The sequence below is a fragment of the Pleuronectes platessa genome, chromosome 3 (assembly GCF_947347685.1).
Source record: "Pleuronectes platessa chromosome 3, fPlePla1.1, whole genome shotgun sequence".
Lineage (NCBI taxonomy): Eukaryota > Metazoa > Chordata > Actinopteri > Pleuronectiformes > Pleuronectidae > Pleuronectes > Pleuronectes platessa.
The window spans coordinates 21128387-21151159 of NC_070628.1; the positions used below are offsets into that span (position 1 = coordinate 21128387).

At 43.5% G+C, this 22773-nt stretch overlaps 1 protein-coding gene across 1 annotated transcript; it reads left to right on the forward strand.

The window, feature by feature from the left end:
- The first annotated feature begins 1698 nt into the window (after positions 1-1698).
- LOC128436707 (lysyl oxidase homolog 4) lies at positions 1699-21154 on the forward strand. Its single transcript, XM_053418533.1, has 15 exons — positions 1699-1849; positions 2815-3080; positions 3513-4099; positions 4793-5004; positions 11136-11174; positions 11302-11509; positions 12160-12340; positions 14125-14279; positions 14358-14525; positions 14993-15155; positions 15244-15487; positions 16619-16734; positions 17116-17252; positions 20051-20162; positions 20285-21154. The coding sequence occupies exons 2-15, from the start codon at positions 2816-2818 to the stop codon at positions 20353-20355; spliced, it is 2658 nt and encodes an 885-aa protein (XP_053274508.1). The 5' UTR covers positions 1699-1849; position 2815; the 3' UTR covers positions 20356-21154.
- Positions 21155-22773: the final 1619 nt, after the last annotated feature.

The following is a 22773-nucleotide window of genomic DNA, read 5'->3' on the forward strand; positions in this document are numbered from 1 at the left end:
CTGCTTTTCTTCAACTTGTATGTGCGTCTGAGTTCTCAGTGTTTGCAGCTTGATTCTTTTGGAAACTCTTTTTTCAAAAGGGTTTATTGCGTTATCCTTTGCTTGTGTTTCGACTACTTGCCACACATATTTCTACCTGAGGATGTTTTCTGGAGTTGCAGTGTGTTCAGCGTTCTCAGCCACTCGCATCATTTTCAAATGTTACAATGAGATGCCAGATAGTTACCTGTCAAAACGCACATCACTGTAAAGACCTTCTGGATCACCTGATGGGAAAAACGTATCTTGGGTTCAAAATAATTAATTTGTAAAGAGTTAAATAATCATCATCATATAGGTCAGAATAAAAACAGACTGTGAAACAGACTAAAATGAAGTGAGTGATAGATTTCCACTAGAGTGAGCTCTTGAGCCTCAGTATCTCCTCACCAGTGACATGTCCTTACACACGCACAGGGGAAAGAGTGGCTACTAAGCAGAAGTTCGATGGTTCGATCCCCAGCTCATTCAGTCCTTTTAAGTGTCCTTGAACTGAACCCCAAATTGCCCCTGACAGCAGTGCTGACAGTGTATGAATGGTGTGTGATAGTAACCGTGTTGCATTTAGAAACGCTGTATGAGTGTTTGTGTGATCTGTTAACGTGACTTGGGCTGGTAAGCACTTTAAGGGATCTAAAAGAAACTCTGCTAAAGTGAACTCAAGTTTACAAAAACATATATATCAGAGAAAGTGGTGTCTTCAAAGCAGGGTTAGGGGGTGAATCTGATCTGACCAAATATAATCAAAAACAGGAATTTTGAAGGCAACTTACATAAATCACTGTATAGAAATCATGTATTTCTTGTTAAATTAAGTTCATCTCAACAAGCGATAAAACATTATAGACTCATTTTGGACTTATATTTGTGTTTTCTCATTTAAATACGTAGCCACCATGCATCTCTATTCTTAGACAGAGCTTCCTTCGAGTGAGGAGGTGCCACGACTGAGGATGTTATGAAAACGAAAAGTCAGGCGAAGAGACAGAGAGTTCAGACGGGCAGCTCCGTTCTCACTGCACATAGTATTTATTTCATGACACCACTGACTGTGGGCATGGGATGATGCCAGGGCTTGCTTGTGTAAGTGTGTGTGTGTGTGTGTGTGACTGTGTGTGACTGTGTATGTGTGTGTGTGTCTGTGTGTCTGTGTCTGGGCACGACTGACAGACTGACAATAAAATGAATATTCATTGACTTAAGTGTGTGTGTGTGTGTGTGTGTGCGTGTGTGTGTGTGTGTGTGTGTGTGTGTGTGTGTCTGGATGTGTGTGAAAAACAACTGATATCCATATGACATCATGATCTTAAGTTGAACTCACGTGTCCCATGTGTCCACCATGTGACCCGCAGTCTCTAAGAAAAGAGGTTGGTTTGGTTTGAAAATCAGTTAAGTTGATAAAACAAGCGCTCACAGGTCTGCGTTTCTGCACTAATTATCACACAATCATCAAAATGTTGATTTTCTAATCTGCCATCTGAGGAACCAACAAAACTGTGTATTTTGCTTTGTAATTCCTTTGTGTTTTAATGGATTTCCGTGGTCAGTCTGCCTTCTCCAGATTTTGTTTGATGGGTGATGTAAAGCACTGAGATGAAAGGGTGAAAATAAAAGCTACTTAATTTAATGGATAAAAAGAAAAAATGGGAGGGATGGATGAAGCAGCAGATGTGAGGGAGTGACAGAAAAAGACAGAGGGAGGGAAAAGAGGAGAATAGAGAGAGAGCAGGACCAAACTCGCTGCCTTCTTTCCCCCCAGTGCTCTCTCCCTCCTTTCTCTCAGTGACTCCAAGCTGAGACCAACAGATAGGTGAGTTCATCTTGAGCAGTTTTACTCTTCTCCTCTTTACTCTGCACTTTGTCTCGTTCTTTTTTCCTTTTTGCTTCAATGTAAGTTTCTTCCATATTTCATTATGATTCCAATTTCATCCCTGTGGTCACCTGATCTCATCCACTGTCCTTTCAGCTTAGTTATCGTTACCTACGAGTTATCACTTCAGTTCTGAGTTATTGTTTTTGTTTTCACATATTTATGATCTTGTATGAGTGTATGTTTCATGTATGTAAATCAGAGTTTCCCTGACCATTGACCTCCAGCTGGATTAACTCGGCCTTCACATCTCCTCTTCCTCAGAGTGCTCCTTTACTCCAACCTCTTCCTCTTAACTACCAGAGAAAACAGTTTTAGAGTTGGACCGAGGATGAATTAATCATCGCTCATTAACCAAAACGTCCCTCACAGACCTGCTGCGTTATTTATGTGTGAGAACATTTTTATGACTGTGTTTATTTGCTTCTGTGTCTGTTGGCTATATCCATGCTGCTGAGCCTTGAGGGTTTGCGGAAAGCCAAAGTTTCCGCTGGCTGGACGGAGAGGCTACTTATAGTTTCAGTTACTACTCCCTTCAGCCTGACTGGTTCAGACTGAGGGCTGCGTCTTCACAGTGTTTCTCAGGTCTCTGGCTTTCCTTAGAGACTCTGATTATTTAAAAGGATAAAAACACCTATCAATCTTTCATTTGAGTGTGGAATGTCCCATTAGGGTTAGAAGATAAGTTTCTAATTATATGTTTTGTCTGAGCACGGAATGTGAGTTCCATGGCTTTGTGTGATTTTGGGGATTTTTGTGGTAACACGGGAATATTTATTTATGTGGCTCTTGTTTAACATGTGTCGTTGCTGCTTTCTGTATCTGCTGCTCTACCTCTCGCAGCTTCCAGCTTTCTTCACAACATCTCCTAGCTACCCACTCCTCATTCTCTTGTTTTTCTCCAGGATGCTGTGCCTCGGGGGCCTGTCCTCTCTCCTCCTGCTTCTCCTCTGCCCCGCTCCACTGTCGGCCCAGGAGGAGCTCATACGCCTCGCAGGCGTGGGCCGGCGCAGTGCAAATGAGGGACGTGTGGAGGTGTTCTATAATGGAGCGTGGGGGACAGTGTGCGACGACGAGGTGGATCTCAATCTGGCCAATGTGGTGTGCCGACAGCTGGGTTTCCAGAGAAGCCTTACCTGGGCACACAGTGCCAAGTTTGGTGAAGGACAAGGTGGGCTGGACAATAAAATATTATGAATAATTAGGGTTATTTTTATCAAGAGCAATATAAAATATATATATATATATATATATATATCGATATATTGATTATGCATTTTGCAAACAGTGAGGAGGTATAACACATAATTGATCAACATCAGATTTGTCAAATGTTTTGCTCTTTCATTCTCTGTCTTTAATTAGGAGTTTAAAACCACAATCTTCACTCAGGAGCAAAAATCTTCCTTTAAACTTCAAACAATCAATATGACATTTATCGTGATATTTTTCAATATCGACTGATGTGAGAATGAAGAATCTTGTTATATAGTTTATGTTGTCTATGTCTGACCAAGAGTATTTTGTTGTTAGAATCAATCTTGCTCATTAATCTGGTTTATTTCTCGGGACTCCATGACTTAGCGTTGTTTCTCGTCATTAGGTCTGATCTGGTTGGACAATGTGCGCTGCCAGGGCAATGAGCTCTCTATTGCAGAATGTCGTTCTAATGGCTGGGGGATCAATGACTGCACCCACGCTGAGGACCTGGGGGTCATCTGCAGTCCGGAAAGAAGACCTGGCTTCTCCCCTGCCTCTGTGGTCGAGGCCGCTCCATCATCCAGGCACCAGCCAAACCAACCAAGACAGAGAAACCCACCACCACAGTCTGTGTCTCCTCCAGCGGAAGAACAGATCTCTTACTCAAGAGGCCATGAGATTGCCCTCCATCGCGACCAAACTTCTTCCCGTCGCAGCAACATCTCGCCACAGGAGAACGGCCACGAGATCCAGATCTTGCGACGGAATCGAGCCGGGTCCAGAGTGAGCCAGCAGGTGAACCCACAAGGGCACCAGCTGCCGTCACGTCTGGCAAACGGGGCCTCCTACAGGCAGAGGCAGCTGAACCGGCAGCCTCAGCCTCATTCCCAACTCCAGTCTGAGCGGAGAAGTGAGGGGAATCAGCAGCTCAATGGGAACCATGTTGAACCAGACCCTGTTTATCCAGAGCCTGATGGACATAACACACAGGTAAAAAAACACACACATATTGTACAATCTTGTACCAAAGAAGTTTCCCAAACTGGCCTTATTCAGAGTTCCATACAGAAATGTCATTTGTGGGCATGTATAATTTGAGACAAACCTAAAACCAAACCTTCTACAGTTTCGGTTCAAGTGCGGCGGTTCGGCCTGGAGTTTAGTTTAACCGCCAGTACCTCTACAAACCAAACCAGTGGAAATTGCAAGACATTTGTCACTTGTGTTTGGTTTTAGTTATTTTCAACTTGCAGAGTTTACACATTCTTTACAGTTTTGTTTTCATCATGACACGTGAACCGACACTTGAAGCAAAGTCTTTGTTTTCTGTTAGTTTCCTTCCTGCTGCCTATGTAATGAAGCGCAGATGATTAGAGAGTGTGATGATTACAGACCCACAACATCTCATGTTGTCGTCCTCTAGATTGTTTGGTGTCGGTAGATATTTAGTTAAACAATGTGTTGTTTTTTATGTCAAATTAATCTTGTTTTTGGGGTGTGAGACCAAACCATGGTTGGTGAAGTTTTCGGCTGGAGTAAAACAGGAAGCGAGACAAAGATCCAATTCTATACTTTCTATTTTCTAAACTTTCTATTACCATTTCTATCCTACAACAAAAAAGTACAAACAACATACAGCAGAACTACTCTTTGAAATATCATGCATGTTTTTCTTGTGGACAGGGATCTTCGAGGGTTCATTTAGAGGAGGCCCGTCTACGGCCGGTGCTGTCCAGCAACCGTGGCGGTCTGGTGACGGAGGGAGTGCTGGAAGTGAAGAATGCTGGGAGGTGGCGTCATGTGTGTAACCATGGATGGGACCTGAGCAGCAGCCGTGTCGTCTGTGGCATGTTAGGGTTCCCTGCTGCAGAAGCGTTTGACCAAGTCAGCTACAGGTGAGTATTAACATAGCAGAGGGACTGAGGAGTGAGTAAGACTGTGTGTGTGTCAGTGTTTGAGTGTGTTTGTGTGTGTGCGTGTGTGTGTGCGTGCATGCATGTGGGGTTATGAAAGGGATGGAAAAGTGTGGTGGACTACACATCCTATCATAGATTAGGCGGCCCCGTGGCTGGTTTGCTGTTCCATCCCCCCCAGTAGTAGTGGTTAACCACAACTGCTGTCATTAGTACAACCCCACTTTTCATGATGACATGTCCACTGTGGCATTAGCCAAGCCTGGCTGTCCGCCAGGCCGTGCTGAGAGGGCTGAGAGAGCCCTAACAGAGAGAGAGAGTATGTTATTAATGTTGGATCCAGACGACAAGATTATCATCATCATCATGCTGTGTGTCTTTACAGGAATCCTCCCTTACATGGTTTCTAATCTCATATAATTAAGAAGCTCCTAGTGGGAACTTTGTGCAAGTCAATAATCATTCAACAGAGAGGACTCAAATTAAATTAAACTGAACTTAATTTTAAGTAAATTAAACAAATCCACAGATTAAACAATGGCAGACTATAGTAGAGGAGTGAGATGTTTTGTAGCTGCCTTGTTCAGGGTCATTAGTAACTCAATAGGATCACTTACATTTTCATGAAAAGATGCACATTTCACATTCTGTTTTTTTATATGAACAAAATAGAGAAACATCTGGATGCTGATTTCAGTGCACTCTATTAACATAAGCATTTAACAATCAAGCAGCTTGGCTTTTTAACAAAGAGAAACAATGATTTATTTTCCATTAGCATTTATCAGCTACAGCCGCATTGGATCAGAATTTATTGAATCCCAGCAAAAAACTAGTTAAAAATATAGCATGCACATTTGTCTTGTTAGTACAGCTATAAATACACGTTTAGCTTATCGTCAATAAACTTCTTTGTTTTAGGAAATAAAACATTTATAAGAAACGTTTAAAGAAAACTAGTAGAACAGCAAGACTAGAGCGAGGAATAAACAGGATTAGAACTCTTTCATTGCCCCTCACACATGAAATACTGGCTATGCTAATAATGTGTCATGTTAGTGTCTGTTATGTTGATTTTATTACCACAATTCCGACCCATCTGTCTAACTTTAGCCATAAATATCCACTCAAGCACCACAAGCCTTCAAAGCTCGTCCACACATACCATCCAAACCACCATACCTCACACACACACACCGATGCTAATACATCCCTACTTAGGAGACCTTACATAAACTACGTCCAAGAGCCACGTGCACACACAAATAAACACGCAAACACGCTCACCCATGCAAACACAACCCTCCTTGTGTCCGTCTGTCTGCCCACAGAGGTCTTTTTACGGCTTGGCCAACAGACGGTCTGTACTGACCGCTGGCCTGCTCTCCGCCATCTGCCTCCACATGTTGGTAATAATTACCCCCTGTGTTCTGCTTACACGCTGCCTCTCCTCAGCTGCCCTGTTCACCACCACAGCTTTTATAGCCTCCAATAGACAAACTCTCTCACAGTGTCTTATCTTCCAGGGCTCTTTCAAAGCTGAGTAGTTCAGATGCAACTTTGTTCAAATCTTTTTTTTTTCACTTCCTTTTCACATCGCTACAAGCCCTCACATGTCAAAGATGAACCAAGATGGTTGACTCCAGTAGTCGATCATGCTAACCCTCTGAGTCTATTGCTAATGTAGACGACAACACAGCAAAAAAACACCTCAGAGAAGATTGGAGAACCATCATATATCTGTGCCAAGAAGCTAACCAGCAGTCTGCGTAAGGACGGGACCAGGCCAGGGAATGTTGTTTATTTTCCACCCGGCTACGTGGGAGATGAATCAGGCAGCCATTTTTTGTCAGACAGTAAACAACTAAGGGGTTTGGGGGATTCACATAAAAGAACACGCAGCATCCCTGGCATCTTCAAATCACGTATTTGAGTCAGATGTTTATGCTGTTGATGTTTTTCAAAATGTACCCGTTTGAAGGTCTAACGGAGCAAACCCGATTAGTCAGAGCCAGTTTTAGTCTGTCTAGCAGCGGAGCTGGGATAGCAATATTGGTTTACCACTTTTGTCTGGATTGAAATATCTCAACTGTCAAGTGGATTGCCATGAAATATTTCTGAAGTCATTCTCAGGTCCGAAGAGGACACTGACTTTTATAATGTGTTCACCTTTCACCACTATGAGGTTGTATTTTCTTTAAATTTGTTATCCATTATCTATACCGCATATCATTTGAGGGTCGCGCGGGGAGCTGGACCAATCAAGCTGTGAGGTTGTACGCTGACACGGGGTGAACATGCAAACTCCACACAGAAGGGCCCCAGCCAACATGGGATTCAAACCAGGAACATTCTTGCTGTAACCACAACTCTTAAATGGATAGACGTATAATTTCAGTACGGATGCCCAGTGCCCAGTCAATGAATTCATAACTTTTCATAGAGCCATTTTGAGACATGGCTTATTTTTCTTCTCTGTCAAATGAATTAGTCTTTCAAGATAAAATGTATTACCTGCAACACAGTAACTTCTAATCTGTCGCCATCTTCTTGCCTTTATGTATTTTTATCCAAATGCACACCAACAAAGATTACTTTCTGACATTGCTAAAGGGAAAACACGTATTCAGCTTTTTGCCGAAAGCATTGCTGTGCTGAGCCTCCAAGAGCGACAACATCATTGCTGTCGATGCTAAGTTTTGTTGCCTCCGTTATTTGTTTGTTAGTTCGCATGAGTACGCAAAAAACACTCCATGAATTTTTGTGGAGGGTTGCGGCATAACCCAAGGAAGAACCCATTCAAATTTGGAGTTGGTTTGGGTTAACGGGCGGATCAAGGAATTTCTTTTACTTCATTTCACATTGCAAAATAGGCTGTTAGCCTTGAAGGAGATATACCTTCTCTGAGTGCCCTTCTAGTTGGTACTCCAGCTCAAAAGTTGTCCTTCTCACCTGCCTGAATACAGCTGTGCAGTAATCCCATCCTGTTTGATGTTCTGTTCTTTTGAAAATGTTTTTGAGGTTGAAATAGTGACAATACACAGTTTCAACGTAAGTGATGGCAGCCATCTGTCTTCTCTCTCAGTCTCAGTCACATCACATCATTTTGGTGCTCCCCCATGTGCCGGCGGTGGCCCTTCTCCTCTTTGGGGTTTGTGTTCACTTGAACAGATGTAATTATGGTCTCAGAGATCCTCTAATCTAGAATATTCTCTCAATTGAACCTGCTGCACCCGCACTCTGCTGTGTCAGCATGTCCCTCGCTGGCCATGTGGTTGTTTTTTTGGTGTGACTGCTTTTGTCTCGGCCTGTTAAGTTGCTCAGTGCATTTTTACAGATGTTTAAACACTCTCCCACTGTGCCATGCTTACAAAAGACAAGTGCTAAAGCCATTTTCCAGCCCCCCCCCCTCATTACATCCACACTCTCTTTGAGGCTCACAGTAACTTCTTTAGTTCTCCTAATTTACTTTCACCCCCTGCTTCTCGCTTCTCCCATCATCAGTGACAGCCCTTTTTAAGGCCACGTTTAATTCCTTTGTGGCAATTATACTAAATCCCACATTTCATGGAAAGTACTTTGTTATGACCCTTTTGAGTTTTGTTCCATTGAGGTTGACGGGACCGTCTAGAGGCTGTTGTCGAGTCGGTGTGGCAACCTGCTCTCTCCTAAGTGAGCCGATTGTTCCAGTCAGGCAGCTTTGCATTCATGCAGCATAATGACAGGTTATCTCTGCTTTCCTGACAGTCAGCTCCTCTCTACACAGTGGCTTACGGTACTGTGTGGTCAGAGTTGCATGAAGAACTGGCTTTGAGCTGAATATCCGGAGGAGTAAGAAAGCCTCCTCCAGGTTACAAGGATTCAGCAGCAGTTCTGTGGTCACACGTTTGTTAGGTTGAGGCTTGATGCTGTGGTTCACCTCCTCTGATTTCAATCTCCCTTCGAGACTAAGATAACCTTAACACAGACCCAACCTACATTTCTGAGTGAAAGCATCGCAGACAGTGCTTTCTTCTCTCTGCACAACTGAAGTGTGTCAGAAAATCTAAATAGCATGCTTCTCCTTTTCTCGTGAAGTTTGGCGATGCTCGTAAAAGCAGCCCGGTTCACAGAGACTTCAGTCTTACATCACTGGCTGTGTTTCCCCGCATGCAGTCATACTGTTGGGTAACGACTGGGGGTTTTAAAGACCTTTGCTTTTACAGAGGCAAGGCAGGGAAAGTTGATATGTACGTGCATATTTCCATGTCTGGTGTGTGTGAACCAACATGCTACCGCTCGACCGCACAGCAGACACTGCCAAGCAGAGCAGGCAATTATATGGGTAGCACCCCCCCCCCACTCCCTGGCCTCCAAACCCTGAACTAACAGCCCCTCACTGTCTGTCTCTCTCTTGTTTGATTCAGAGCCAAGTTATGAAACAGACACACGCAAGCAGAAAGACCCAGGCTAACACACACTTACATATATCAATTGTATCATTCCACATGCATAGGTGGAAGCAAAATCAGCTTGTAGAGATTGTTTATCCTTTCGAAGCAGGTGATAACTAAAAGAAAAAAGAAAGGGCAATGGGAGGATGGAGGAGAAGAAGAGAGAAAAGAAACAAAGAAGCAAAAATGACAAAATTAAAGAAACGAAAAAGAAGGGGTGGAGGGGTGGCTGTCAGCGCTCTAACTTGCCCCATTCCCAGATGCAGCAGGCAGCTAATTGCAGTGAACAAGCTTTTAAAAACACACCGCACGCTACCTGTTTGGCACCAAACTGCAGGGTTATACAATTAGGATCTAGCCCGTGACCACAGTGGAGTGTAGCAGGAGTTGTTAGAGATCATATTGGACCTACATTTTAATTTATACAACTGCTTCCTAACATACCATGAACTAGCTACTGATATGTCAATGATACGTCCAAAATGTTGGAGTCTTGCAGTCTAGACCAGACTGGTTGTCTAAATTACATTTCATCACTGTTGGACTGCAGCAGAACTCGCAAAATAGCAATATGTACCAGTTTAAACTTATACGCGAGTGGAAATGTCCTATGAAATAAATCGTAAATACACGTTTCCCCTTCCCCTGCCTGTTTTTGGATTATAAATGATTTGTGGTTCACATCTTCCATACAGTAGCTCCTCTGGCTCAGGTTCAAGCCTCAAGCACATTTCTCATCTCAACACTGGGACTGGATAGTAACGTGTGGAACTCCAGGGTACTGGGCATCTCCTGGAGGGGAAACATGTTCCGTTTTAAATATTTAATTGCATCATGAATCTGGTTGTACAGTAAACTCACCTCCAGTCTATACTTGGTGTTCTGACTCATTTAATTCAAGCACATTCATGAAGGGCGTCAGTCACACTGCACCTGTCTGTGGTCATGCTGGCGTGTGTGTTGTGAGCGTGTGCATGTGTGTGTGTGTGTGTTTGTGTGTGTGTGTGTGTGTGTGTGCAGAAGGACACTTCCTCAACTCTGCCTGGTTTGTAAATCATTATTTTTATTTAATTCTCCTGTTTTTCTTCTTCCCCGTTTTAGATTTTGGCATGGTGTGTGTGTGCTAGTGTGTGTGAGTGTGTGTGTGTGTGTGAGTGCGTGTGTGTGTGTTTGTGTGCCCAGTCATAGGCGGCCTCATTTGAGTATACACAGTTTCCCTTTAGAATTTGACTCTATTTTATGGTAATACCCGCGGAACTAGACACAGTTTTGAAAACCCTGTTGAAGTTGGCAGACCTCAATAAGGCCTCATGCCGGGATTAATGTATAGTGGTTTATTCAAAACTTAGTTTATTTTTGTAACCACAAAACCAGACATCCACCGTAGACATATAGACAAACACAGAAACAGAAATACCCATGAATGTAGAAATGAAAGATTAAAAAAGACACCATGACATGACAGTGGTGGAGAGAAGAGAGAAAGAAATGCAAGTTTTCCCTCTCTCTTTTTCTCACTCCTGTGTCTTACATGTCTTTACCCAGAAAAATACACAGCCCGCTCCGGCAGGGTTGCACCTCATTGATAGGGAGTAGCACAGACTGTGGGTGTGTAGGACAACAAGTTGTTTAGCCAAATGTAGAGACACACAGTTGTAACCCCTATGTTCTGTCTCTCAGGAAACTGTGGGACTCTAAGATAGCCGACCCGTCCTCCAGGTAAAGTCAACATCTTTTAAAATCATTTATGTTTTCTGTACGAAGAACAAGTAATGTGACAAATCCCAAATGTGCCTCTCGTGTCCCTGTCTCCTGTCTCCTGTCCCTGTCTCCTGTCCCCATCAAGGCTGCGGACACAGATTGGTAAAAAGGGCTATTGGGTGGAGAAGGTGCAGTGTCAGGGTGTGGAGATGTCTCTGTCTCAGTGCCAGGCGCAGCTGTCCCTCCCCAGGAATGATGTCCCGTGCAACGGGGGCATGCATGCAGTGGTCCGCTGCACCCCCGGGAACCAGTTTGCACGCTTTGGAAGAGCACCTGCACCCCCTGCCGTGTCGGTCAGTGTGAAGGAGCACATCGACTTGATTATGAATTGTGTTCAAATTTAAAGTACTTCAATTGTATTTATATTTGTATGTATCGTATTTGTATTGTAGGTACACAATTCACGAAAACATTGAACAGTTTTAGTTGTTTTGTGGAAATGTGACATATTTAAACCTTGTAACAAAAGAATAAACCTTTTGAAAGAGAACTGTGTTCACACCAAACACAAAGCAAAGAGATTACACACAAAGTCAATGCAAATCCAAATTCAGGTAAAGCACGTCAACTTGAGTTGAAATATTTGAACTTAAGTGAAAAACTTAATGATGATGCTGATGCCACTGGTCACCCTCATCCAGGCGTAGTCTCTGGAGGAGACAGTGAAATTCTCTGGATGGTCTTTGTGTCCCACACACAACAAATCGACATTTCCACATTAGGCTCACCGCAGCGATTGTAGTCACTTCAGTGGCCCTCCTCTCCTCTTTCCTGGAGCAGAGTGAGGGAATACTCTGGGCTTGTGTTTACTTTGTTGCCTAAGTAGGTACAACACAAATGACCCTGTGGCCAAATATGGAAATTTGCTTTGTTTTTGGTGTTTACGCAGCACAAGATGATCGGTGAAACATCTCTCGCTCTAACCCTTCTTTTTTCCCTGCAGCCTGTTGTGCGCCTGAAGGCGGGGCCCCGTCTTGGGGAGGGCCGTGTCGAGGTGCTGATAGAGGGCAAGTGGGGCACCATGTGTGACCACCTGTGGGACATACCTGCAGCCAGCGTGGTCTGTAGAGAGCTGGGCTTCGGGACAGCCAGAGAGGCCCTCACTAAGGCTCAGCTGGGACAGGGTAGGAGAGGATGCTTACAACTATATTGTTCTTAAAGGAATATAAAGCACTGTACTTTCAAGATTTGCTCAATGTTGCAAGTGAGACGTTTGCACAGGATGTTTAACCTATACTATAACTGGGAGTTTATTTGTACCCTATGATATCATATATCCTTGTTTAAAAAATCATAGAGTATAATAAAGGCCTCTAGCTGCTGATCAGATTTTCTGATTAAATGGCACAGACTTTGAAGCAGTGCCAGAATTCACCATGCACCCTGAGCACGATCAGTTTAGCTCAGTGATTCCTTCAGACTAAACACTCCTCAGTCTAAATGCCTGTTCCGAAACGAGCACTCTGAGAACCATGGGCCTGAGCAGACAAATAAACCCTGCGCGATGTTTACAGCCTCTCTTCTGCTTCTGTTGAAGACGCTGATTGTTGGGGAACTCTACCCATGACCAATTATAGGAGTGTAAACTGTGCTCGGAGGTTCCAGAGACCGTGTGTTGTTTTCAAAATAAACCTGTTGTATGTGAAAAGTCAGTGCCGCTTTGAAATCCAGGAAGTCAGGCAATCAGTGCCGAGCATGATCACACATTTAGAGAGGCATGATTATTTTGACCCTGCTTTTGTTGTGGGCAATGAAAATACAGTCAGTAAATTGCACAGCAATAACAGAGTGAAGCCGTTTCCTGTGAGATAGCGTGGTCACTTGCTCACACTCTGTTATCATCCTTTTTTTTCTCCCTGTTGCACCTCTGCAGTAATTCTGTAATCACGTTTATTTCCTCCCATTATGTTTCTGCTTAAATGAGCACATAGCATGTCCCATAATGGGGGGGCACGTTTCCCTCTCACTACATGACTTAATGAACTAGTGATGGAAACCATTAGAGTGGTACTTTTAGGGCCTAGTTAAACTAGGTGCTATGGTGCTGTTTGCTCAATAATGCCTGTGGTTAAATGTCCCAAAGGAGCGTTGTGGATCACAGTGCCTCAGGCCTGTTTAGCAAAGATGTGTAAATATGTGATACTGTATAATGCCTCTTTTCCACTGGTCAAAAAAAACGACCCGCTTACATCTAGTTTTTGTCTACAAAGAGAATGGATACATCATTTTTGAGTCCTGAGTCAAACAACTCTGCATTAGACACAGGTTTGTACTGTTTGTTGGCAAGACAGCAAGATGAGAGAGTGCCTCAGTTTGAGGTCAAACACGATCCACCAGGGGGGAAAACTGAACCTCTACTGGCAATGGGAAAGAAGTCTAATGCCTTTTTTAGTGGGTTTACCAGCGTGTACCTGCTACTTTTGGTGTACAAGAAGTATAAGAGATGAGTGTGCATTGCAGGATGCAAGTGGGGGCCCATAGGCAGCACAGTCAGGGAACTTGAAGCTAGACTTGTTGACATCATTAGCTATTTAAGGCCAAATTATAGGGCTTTATAGAAAATAAGCCTGGGCCTCACACACCTACACAAACATGGATGTGCTCAAAGATTTTTCCTGCGTTTGGCTATTTTGGTATCTATTTTGGTTTATAAAGCGTGGCCCTGGTGTGCCGTGTGCTGCTCTGAGGACAGTAATTTGGACAGAAGGCTCTCTGGTTTAGCTCAGTTTCAGAGCCACATCAGAGGTCCAGGTCATGCCTGGGCTTTAAATCCCTCTCTGTGGACATCTGTGGCTGCAGAGCCATCAGGTTTAAGAGACATTAATGTACCGTGTGCGTGTGTGTCTTTTTGCGTGTGGTCAGTCACATGTGAGTCAATCAACTGTCGCTCCACGCCCCTCTTCTATAGGTACTGGTCCCATCCACATGAACAGCGTCCAGTGCACGGGCAGGGAGAGGTCGATCACAGAGTGCACCTACAGACCAGTGCCCCTCTACAGCTGCAAACACAACCAGGATGTAGCAATCCGCTGCAACGTGCCCAACACTGGCCTGCAGACCACGGTGAGCAGCACGCACGACTGACTGCCACAAACAGGTGTCGAGCAATGTCACTCACTTTCCCCCTCCCTCCACAATCAGGTGCGCCTGGCGGGCGGCAGAGAGCCAGCAGAGGGCCGCGTGGAGGTGCTGATAGAGATCGGAGGAGTGAAGCGCTGGGGCTCCGTCTGCAGCGAGAACTGGGGCATCAACGAGGCCATGGTGGTGTGTCGACAGCTCGGCTTGGGCTTCGCCTCAAGAGCTCATCAGGTAAACAAAATAGTGCTACAGCTTTTGTGCTCCTGCATGTCCTCTCTCTCTCTCTCTCTCTCTCTCTCTCTCGCTGTCCCACTGTTTGTGTGTCTGTGCTGTGTTATTACCGAGGCCCGAGATAATTACAGGCTTCTCAAACGTCCACTTCCAGCGCACCCAAAATAAAATAGGGAAAGTGAGGTGAAGAGCGATCGGGAGAAATTCACAGAGCAAACAAACTGAAAATAGAAGTGTGCATGGAAAGGGCAGCGGGAGTGGGTTTTGGGGAGGGGGGTTGCGCTGGGAACATTTAACACGCTGTTTTAAAACTGAAAAAGAGTGGAAACTGTGATAATGTGCACTGATAGCTACTATTAAAAGGAGGTTTTGTTATTTATAGCAGCCTTCAGCTCGGCAATTATTCCAATGTTATTCCAGAAGTGTTTAAAACAACTGCCAAATGACATGTGAATGTCTCCGTGCAGGAAACCTGGTATTGGCCTGGTTCCTCAGATGCCGGGGAGGTGGTGCTGAGTGGGACTCACTGCATCGGCAATGAGATGTCTGTCCAGCAGTGTCGCAGAAACACAAACGTCTACTGTCCCAGAGGAGGAGAAGGCAAAGCGGCTGGAGTGACCTGTGTCGAGAGTGAGTCCAACACAAGCAAACAGGTGGACATATTTGTATTTGTTGTACAGCGACTGGGAAGTAAAGTCTGAGTCTTGACCCCCTGCAGCTGCACCCGACCTTGTCCTGGACGCTCAGCTCGTCCAAGAGACGGCCTACCTGGAGGATCGACCCCTGCACCTGCTGACCTGCGCCAATGAGGAGAACTGCCTGTCCACCTCCGCCGCCAGGATGAACTGGCCCTACGGACACCGCCGCCTGCTGCGCTTCTCCTCCCGCATTATGAACACGGGTTGCGCCGACTTCCGACCCCGGGCCACCAGAGAAAGCTGGGTTTGGCACCAGTGCCACAGGTAAGATCAGTTAAAGCATCCATAACCTGAACCAGACAAGACAAACCGAAACATTGCCAACACCCTATGTGTTGTGTTCGAAGAAGACTAAATATCTTTAACTATTGATACCAAAACGAGGCAGAAGTTGTCCATGGAGCAGCACTTGAAAAGAAACAGTGTAGTTGCGATTGTGGACGTCTTGCTTGAATTTGTGGCTAATGTTACTGGTAAATCAGATATCTATTGAGTGACGCACACCGTGACAAATGGCTTTATGGTGGTTCAAGCGAGGGAAAAAGGAAAACTGGTTCTTAAAGGGTTGGAGCATGAGATCCACCTCGGTCAAAAATGGTAACTGTAAGGTTTTCATTTGAACCAGCAGCTGCTTATTTTACGCCTTCAACCAGATAGGGAGTAACTATGTGGTGATTTTAGCTGCTGCAGGGTTTGGTTGGAAGAGAGGACCTCCTTCATGGCACAGCAACGGGCATCATTATGAGCTGGCGCAAGAAAAAGGAGCCAAGAAAACGAACTTTCTACCAGAGGTATAAAAAATAAAAAAAGAATGTCTGCAGCAGGAGATGATTGAGGATTTTAAGATTTGGTGAGTGAACTCGGATCACTGGGTTGCAGCGTGCTGCAGTTATATTTTCGCGATCTGGACTGTAAATAAACAAAAATGATGTTTACAATAAACATCCTCCTCCCTGGTCACCCAGTTGTTAGAGTCAGCCATGAGTGCAGTCGCAGCAGCCTTGCCTCTTATCGCAGCGGTTGTGGTTGTGTGTCCCCAAAAAAAAGAGGCACAGCGTGTTGTGTCCTCGAGCCACAACACAATCACTACCTCCACAACCAGCTAACACACGGTTCGACTCTCAGCTTTGGTCGAAACTGCCCTGGGAACGGTTCTGTAATGAAGGAAAGGGCAACACCAAAGTGATACCTACCTGCCAATATGTACTTTTACAATTGTTGTTTGTTTCTATTTGACGCCTTCACAGCAACATAGCTGGATTTATGACGGATGTATTTCAAACGAACATCAGGAAACAGATGATCCACAGAAACAACAGCAGTAGAATCAGTAGAAATCTTTCTGTCATTTTCTTTTATCATGTCTTAATCCTTCCACACTGATCCCATTTTCAGGCACTACCACAGCATTGAGGTGTTCACCCACTACGATCTGCTCACCCTCAACGGGACCAAGGTGGCTGAAGGTCACAAAGCCAGCTTCTGCCTGGAGGACACCTACTGCCCCGAAGGTGAGAGGGATTGCTGAGTCATGTTTTCTCCATCTGCGTTTTTGAGGGAAATCTGGCAGAAAGAGAAGGATCGTGACAAACGAGAGAATTGAAAATACATATAAACTCAAAGCTGAAATCCCACAAAGTCGGCTGTAAGATCGGAGGCCAAGCCTAAATTCATCGTGGCTTCACAAAGCCCAGACAGTTTTATGCCGCTTCAATCCTTTCTATTCATTTTAAAAGTCCTTAAAAATAGGGTTGGCTCTTTAAATCATTTTTGTTATAATTTCCGCTTGTTGGTAGGAATTCCAATCCACAGTGATTGACGTCAAAGAATTTTCAAATCATAATCTCTTTTTATCTCTCCTCATATAATTCTGACTTTGTTTTCTTCTCTAGGTCTCCATAAACGTTTTGCCTGCTACAACATGGGAGAGCAGGGTATCTCAGTTGGCTGCTGGGACACATACCGCCACGACATCGACTGCCAGTGGGTGGACATCACAGACGTACGACCTGGAGAATACATCTTCCAGGTCAGGAGGTTCATTCAGCACCAAAGTAACACACTAAATCAACATCAACAAAGTACAAATGGAAAAAACATCAAAACAAAACGAAAGGGGAAATAAGTAATGGAAATCAAAAGGAAGGAGGTCATTATGTTTGGTTTAGATTATCCTATTGTTGTAAGTGTCAATGTGTAAATGAAAGCTGCGGCTGTATATTTCTGTTTATTTTGAAAAGAATTTGAAAGGTGAGACAGAAATACATTTGTCGAGAAAATATCACAAATTAGATTTCGGCAACTGAAGTAGTAGAAAAAAAGCAAAGAACCATTACATCATAAATATTTAGTAACATAACTTATCATCGATTCATATTTAATTTTCCCTAGAAAAAAGAGAAGGAAGAAGCAACATGCTTGTCTATTTTATATTGGCCAGAGGGAGAGAAACGAGAAAAGGAAAGAGCTTCGCTGGTGTCTGTTCAGTTGTCTATAGAAGAAAAGCAGTCCACATTTCAATATTCATGGTGACACAGAGTCAGTGAACCTGAACAACCTCTTTTCCCATTTGGGCAGAAATGGGAAAAAGAAAAGAACAGGGCAAACAACTGGGGTTTGTGTTTTCAACATCTGAAGGCGCACATGAGATAAGAGCCGTGATAAAAGACCATAATTTCAGCTAAATGGCTCTTGGCTGGGCCTGCAGCCACTCAGGTGTACAGTATGTACGTATGTAGTTTGGAGGGTGTGTGCGTATTTAGGGAAAGTGAATTTAGTCTGGATTTATATAGAAAGTAGACCTGCTATTACAACACCCTCTCACAGAGTGTGGCAGTGGAAAAGCTCCCTCAGCACATTTGCACAGTGAGTTTTTGTGTTTGAGAGCTGAACTTGTGCTGTTTCATCCACTCGGCTGCGGTGACCTTCTCACATGTCCTCCCTCTCTATCATTTGTTCTATTTTTTCCTGACGGCCATGATGTTTACAGTTTCTAATTATTTTCGGAGTGTTTACATAAAACGATGATGCACACGCTTGATGTGTGTGTGCACGCGTGTCGACTGTATGTGAACTACATGCAGGAGTGGTCCGTCAGAGCCCTGGGAGCTTGCACACGTGTGACCAGCCCCGTCTGGAGAGACGCAACCACACATATATGTCACAAAGCAGGGATCCACCGATGCCATGACGATGCCAACCAGCAGCAGTTTGCGGTGGTTATTATGGTTCAACAGTAGTTGAGCTGCTCGTAAATTTATATAAGAAGTGAGAGATTGAGGGAGGGCGCGAACGCTTGTCTTTCATGCAGCGTGCCATTTTTAGTAGCATACATTTAGAGCCATGAGTCACGTCCACCTCAGCCTGAGTGCTCCTGATTGCTCCATCATTTAAAAAAATCAGCTGCACAACCTCAGTCTCTCACAGGACAGTGACGAGCTTTCATTGTTCTCTCAAACAGGCTGCGGGCCTTTCTTTTCATTTACGTTATTACAAGAGCTTTTAAAGAGCATCAACTGCAACCACCTTTATATGTTATTTTTCACTAGGACAATATAGTATATAGTTATATTCAGTCTATGGTGCAGAGTGCAGTTAGAAAACTTTGCGTTCATCCTTCCTGGTTTATCGGTGTCTGGTTTATATACAAGGTTACAATGATTTACTTAACTGCTGTTTTTTTTTCATACATTGCATATCGAAAATTGCAGAGTTCTGCTAAACAATCAACACAATCTTCAAACCTATTCACAACTTTTCAAAATAAAAGCACTGTATTTCTGCTCCATATTAAGAATTACTACAACGAAACAAATATATTTTTACATTGAAGAACATTCCCTAAAGAGAAAATGTTCCATGGATGTTGTCGCCATGACGGAGATCAGGTCCACTGACGCTCATGACTGCTCCACAGAAAGACATTACTCCCCAACAAATTTGGCTTTAAATATAAAGAAAAGGAATAATTGCTATGTACATTTTACATCTTAAATCTTTTTCTGTAAATATATGTGTTACCACAAATTTAAATCTGGGTGGCTTTATTGTATATGTGGTCAGCTTATCTGTTTGATGTGTGCATCAGGAAAATTCATTTATGTGCTTTTCTTATATATATATATATATAAGGCAGACAGACAGGCTGGAAAACAACAAACCATGGCAACCAACCATGGCTACAGCCTAATGATAGGCTGCAACTTAATCCAAACCCAAAACTGTCATCTCCATCTCAGAGCCTTTTCTTCTTGCATGGTGATAACAGTGGAAAGTGATGTCATGCATTGCTTCAACCGCCAATTTATACACCATGAGCCATATAGAACAGGGGAGAACAATAATCCTGTGGCTTCTCGGGCGGCCCTATGGAAAACCAGTTTCTTACAGTCTGAAGTAAAGTGTTACTTTCTCACTTGGTCCTTTACTTGCAATGTCTAGAATTAAGAAAAGTGCTTTCAGTGGAGACTACAGAGAGTCACTACCCACGGTCAAGAAATAGCCTGTTAAATAGTGAGTGTCAGGGGGGCCAGTGTGATTTCCCTGAAATTTAAACAAAGCCACTGTGGGAAATAGAGACTTCCAGCTCATCTTTCCTGTTGTAACAGGAAATCTTCAGTTTACCAAGGAATTTTAAAGACTTAAGAATAATTTCCAAGGAAGATAAATCTCTTTAAATCCAGTATAATGTGGCCCTAGGTAGTACTACTCAACTCTATCAAATGCTTTTTCTGGACAAAGGACAGGACCTTCTCTTCAAATGAAGGTCCTAGCTTAGGTCCTATTAAATCTTGCAGCATCTCATCTGTGCTCTCTCTCCTTCTACAGGTGAAGGTCAACCCTTCCTTAGACATGGCTGAGTCGGACTTCCAGAACAACGTGATGCGCTGTCGCTGCAAGTACGACGGAGCCCGAGTCTACATGTCCGGATGCCACGCAGGTAGAGTGCTGCGACTTCCTCTGTTCACAAACACCATCACGTTTTCAGCATACCTCACTATTCACCTCCACCATCATTTGCTGCAGTTTATTCACGCTCTCTCGTTTGTCTGTTTTCATCAGCTGACGCGTACAGCCCAGAGGTGGAGGACTTGTTCGACCACCAACCACACATCTCCAACAACCTTCTGTGAATGGAAGAACACACAGACATAAGGACAGAACAACTGTACAACTCCTCACAACACCTCAACATGTCAGGGGAGGGAGGTTTTCAATGACAATGACATGCCAGTAAAAAGAGAGCGATGAGGCCCAGTGGGAGGAGGAGGGGAAACTGGGATTATATGGGAGGTAATTCATGCAACAGATGATTAGTTCGGATCCTGTGACGGAAGGAGACATTTAGACAGAGAGGGCCGTCGCAAGCATCATGCCACCATGATAAAACATAGAGTAATACATGATTTTATAAAAACCTGTTAACAAATTTCATTCCCTTGATCGAAACATAACACAGTGAACAAAGTGATGACATGAAGGCACACCAGTACAACACCAGTGCACCGCCGGGCTGTTAGGATATCAACACAGATCACCCACTGTTGACAAAGCTCGTCGTGCCTCCTGTGCTTTCACCGTTTGCTGTTTTTGGTTTTCAATTTTTTTATTTCACGGTGCTATTTTGCCTCTTTTTAATAAATTTTGTAATGTATTGCAAATGTATTGTCATGTACAGTTTTATATTACCTCTCTTAAATATTGCTTTCTAATTTATGCAGAATTTTAATGTACTTTTGAGTTGAAACTTGTCCCTGTGTGGCTGTGTTATTTTTTTTTTTATTGTTGCTTTTATTATGAGTAATACTTTTAATTCTGTTTTTCCTTAACTTGTGGGGAACATCAGCCGAGATCTGGTTGTACCACGGCATTGCGCCTTTTACAGTACTTGGTTATGGTAGAGGAAAAATAAACGTCAGACTGACAAACTGACTGTATGGTTATTTGAGGCATGGTTATTTTGACTGCAGAGAACAAAGATAGTGGTAAATGCTACGGATTCTGTAAATCATTTCTCAAATCTGATCTTGCTATAAGAGATTCCCCATCTGTAAACATTTAGAAGAGTGAAAAAACATAATGAACAGTAGCTCAGGTAGTTAAACAGCAGTTTATCAACGTCTGAGCAACATTTGACACAAGAGTGATAAGTGATCGAAAGAGATTTAACTTTGACAACCGACTTCTCATCTTTTTCCAGGGAGCTGGAACTGAACTGTATTTTATGGTTGTTTCCAACCTCAGTCCCACTAGTGAACACACACAGACAATGGAAACTCTCACAGCTCCGCACTCTCACGTTACATATGCTATACTTAAAAAATATGACTAAGTATGGTCCCATTTCTATTCTTTTATGAGTTGCAGTAGAATATAATTTTCACGTTGAGTGAAAGTGAATAAGGAAGTGACAGACACAGTCTCACTCCTCCATTAATATTTTGCAAACAAATCCCTGAAAATAGCATCATGTCCTTCAGTACCTGCACTTCTTCATGAATCATTTTATTATCATATCAGTCCATTTATCACATGATTTAATGTTGTGGGACGATCCTTCCTTCATTCGGACCATGCCTCACATTCCAGTGCGTACAGGGGCAGAGTTGGCACTCCGAACCAGCCCTTGCTGGGCAGCGGTTTGTGTTTGTGTTGTTAATCTAATGATTGTGTGAGAGGCACTGCAGTGGGCTGCTCTGCGGTGCATCGCCTCCTTGTGCAGCCACAGTGAGCATGAGATTTATAGGCAGGGCTCGGATCTCACACGATGCCGGTGAGGAAGAGCTACAGGCTGTGTGTGTAGCTCAGCTGCAAGAACAACAGCGCGCAGGGAGGTCTGCTTCTGTTCGGCCTCGTTCGGTGAGAATATTCGTCCACATTTGTTTTCCACATTGAAATGTCATGGAAGGGGGTCAAGTGTGCTCTGAAACAAGCCGAGGCCTGAAAGAGCTTCAATCACAAGCCTGACTAATAATAAAATACTTATTTATGATTCACTCTAAGTGATCTAATATAAAGACAGCACTGAATTAGAATTACTGCCGTGCAGTTTTATGCCTCCACCAACCAGTGCAGTGTCAGTGAACAGACATTTTTATACCAGACTCATATGAGGTCACCATGACTTTTGACCTTAGGCCACTGAAAGCTTATCGGTTCATCTTTAAGTCTGAGTGAATGTTTGTACCAAATTGAAGATATTCCCTCAAGGTAGCAGGAAAAATGATGACTCCAGCCTCCAGCGCAAAAGCAGAAAAACATTAAGCTGATGATGAAACAAAATTCATAAATCCAGTGTCGTCTTTTTGTAGATGTTCTTCTCCTCCAAACTCTAAGCAATGACACTGTATATACAGTTTAAATTAAGAGTTTAGTGGCAAAATCACATGAACATATAGAATTCATAGGAAGTTACTGAAATTGATGACATAATAATTTGTATAATTTTTTTTTAATTTAGCCTGTTTACATTTTAATCTCACTGCTTTTGCTTCCTGGAAAAACTAAAAGGATAAACTTTATATTATTGCCTTGGCTTTCTAAAAGCAACT

Coding starts and splice junctions, on each gene's coding strand:
- LOC128436707 (XM_053418533.1), top strand. CDS start 2,816: ATGCTGTGCCTCGGGGGCCTGTCCTCTCTCCTCCTGCTTCTCCTCTGC. Junction 3,081..3,512: donor CAAGTTTGGTGAAGGACAAG/GTGGGCTGGACA, acceptor TCTCGTCATTAG/GTCTGATCTGGTTGGACAAT. Junction 5,005..11,135: donor TTTGACCAAGTCAGCTACAG/GTGAGTATTAAC, acceptor TCTGTCTCTCAG/GAAACTGTGGGACTCTAAGA.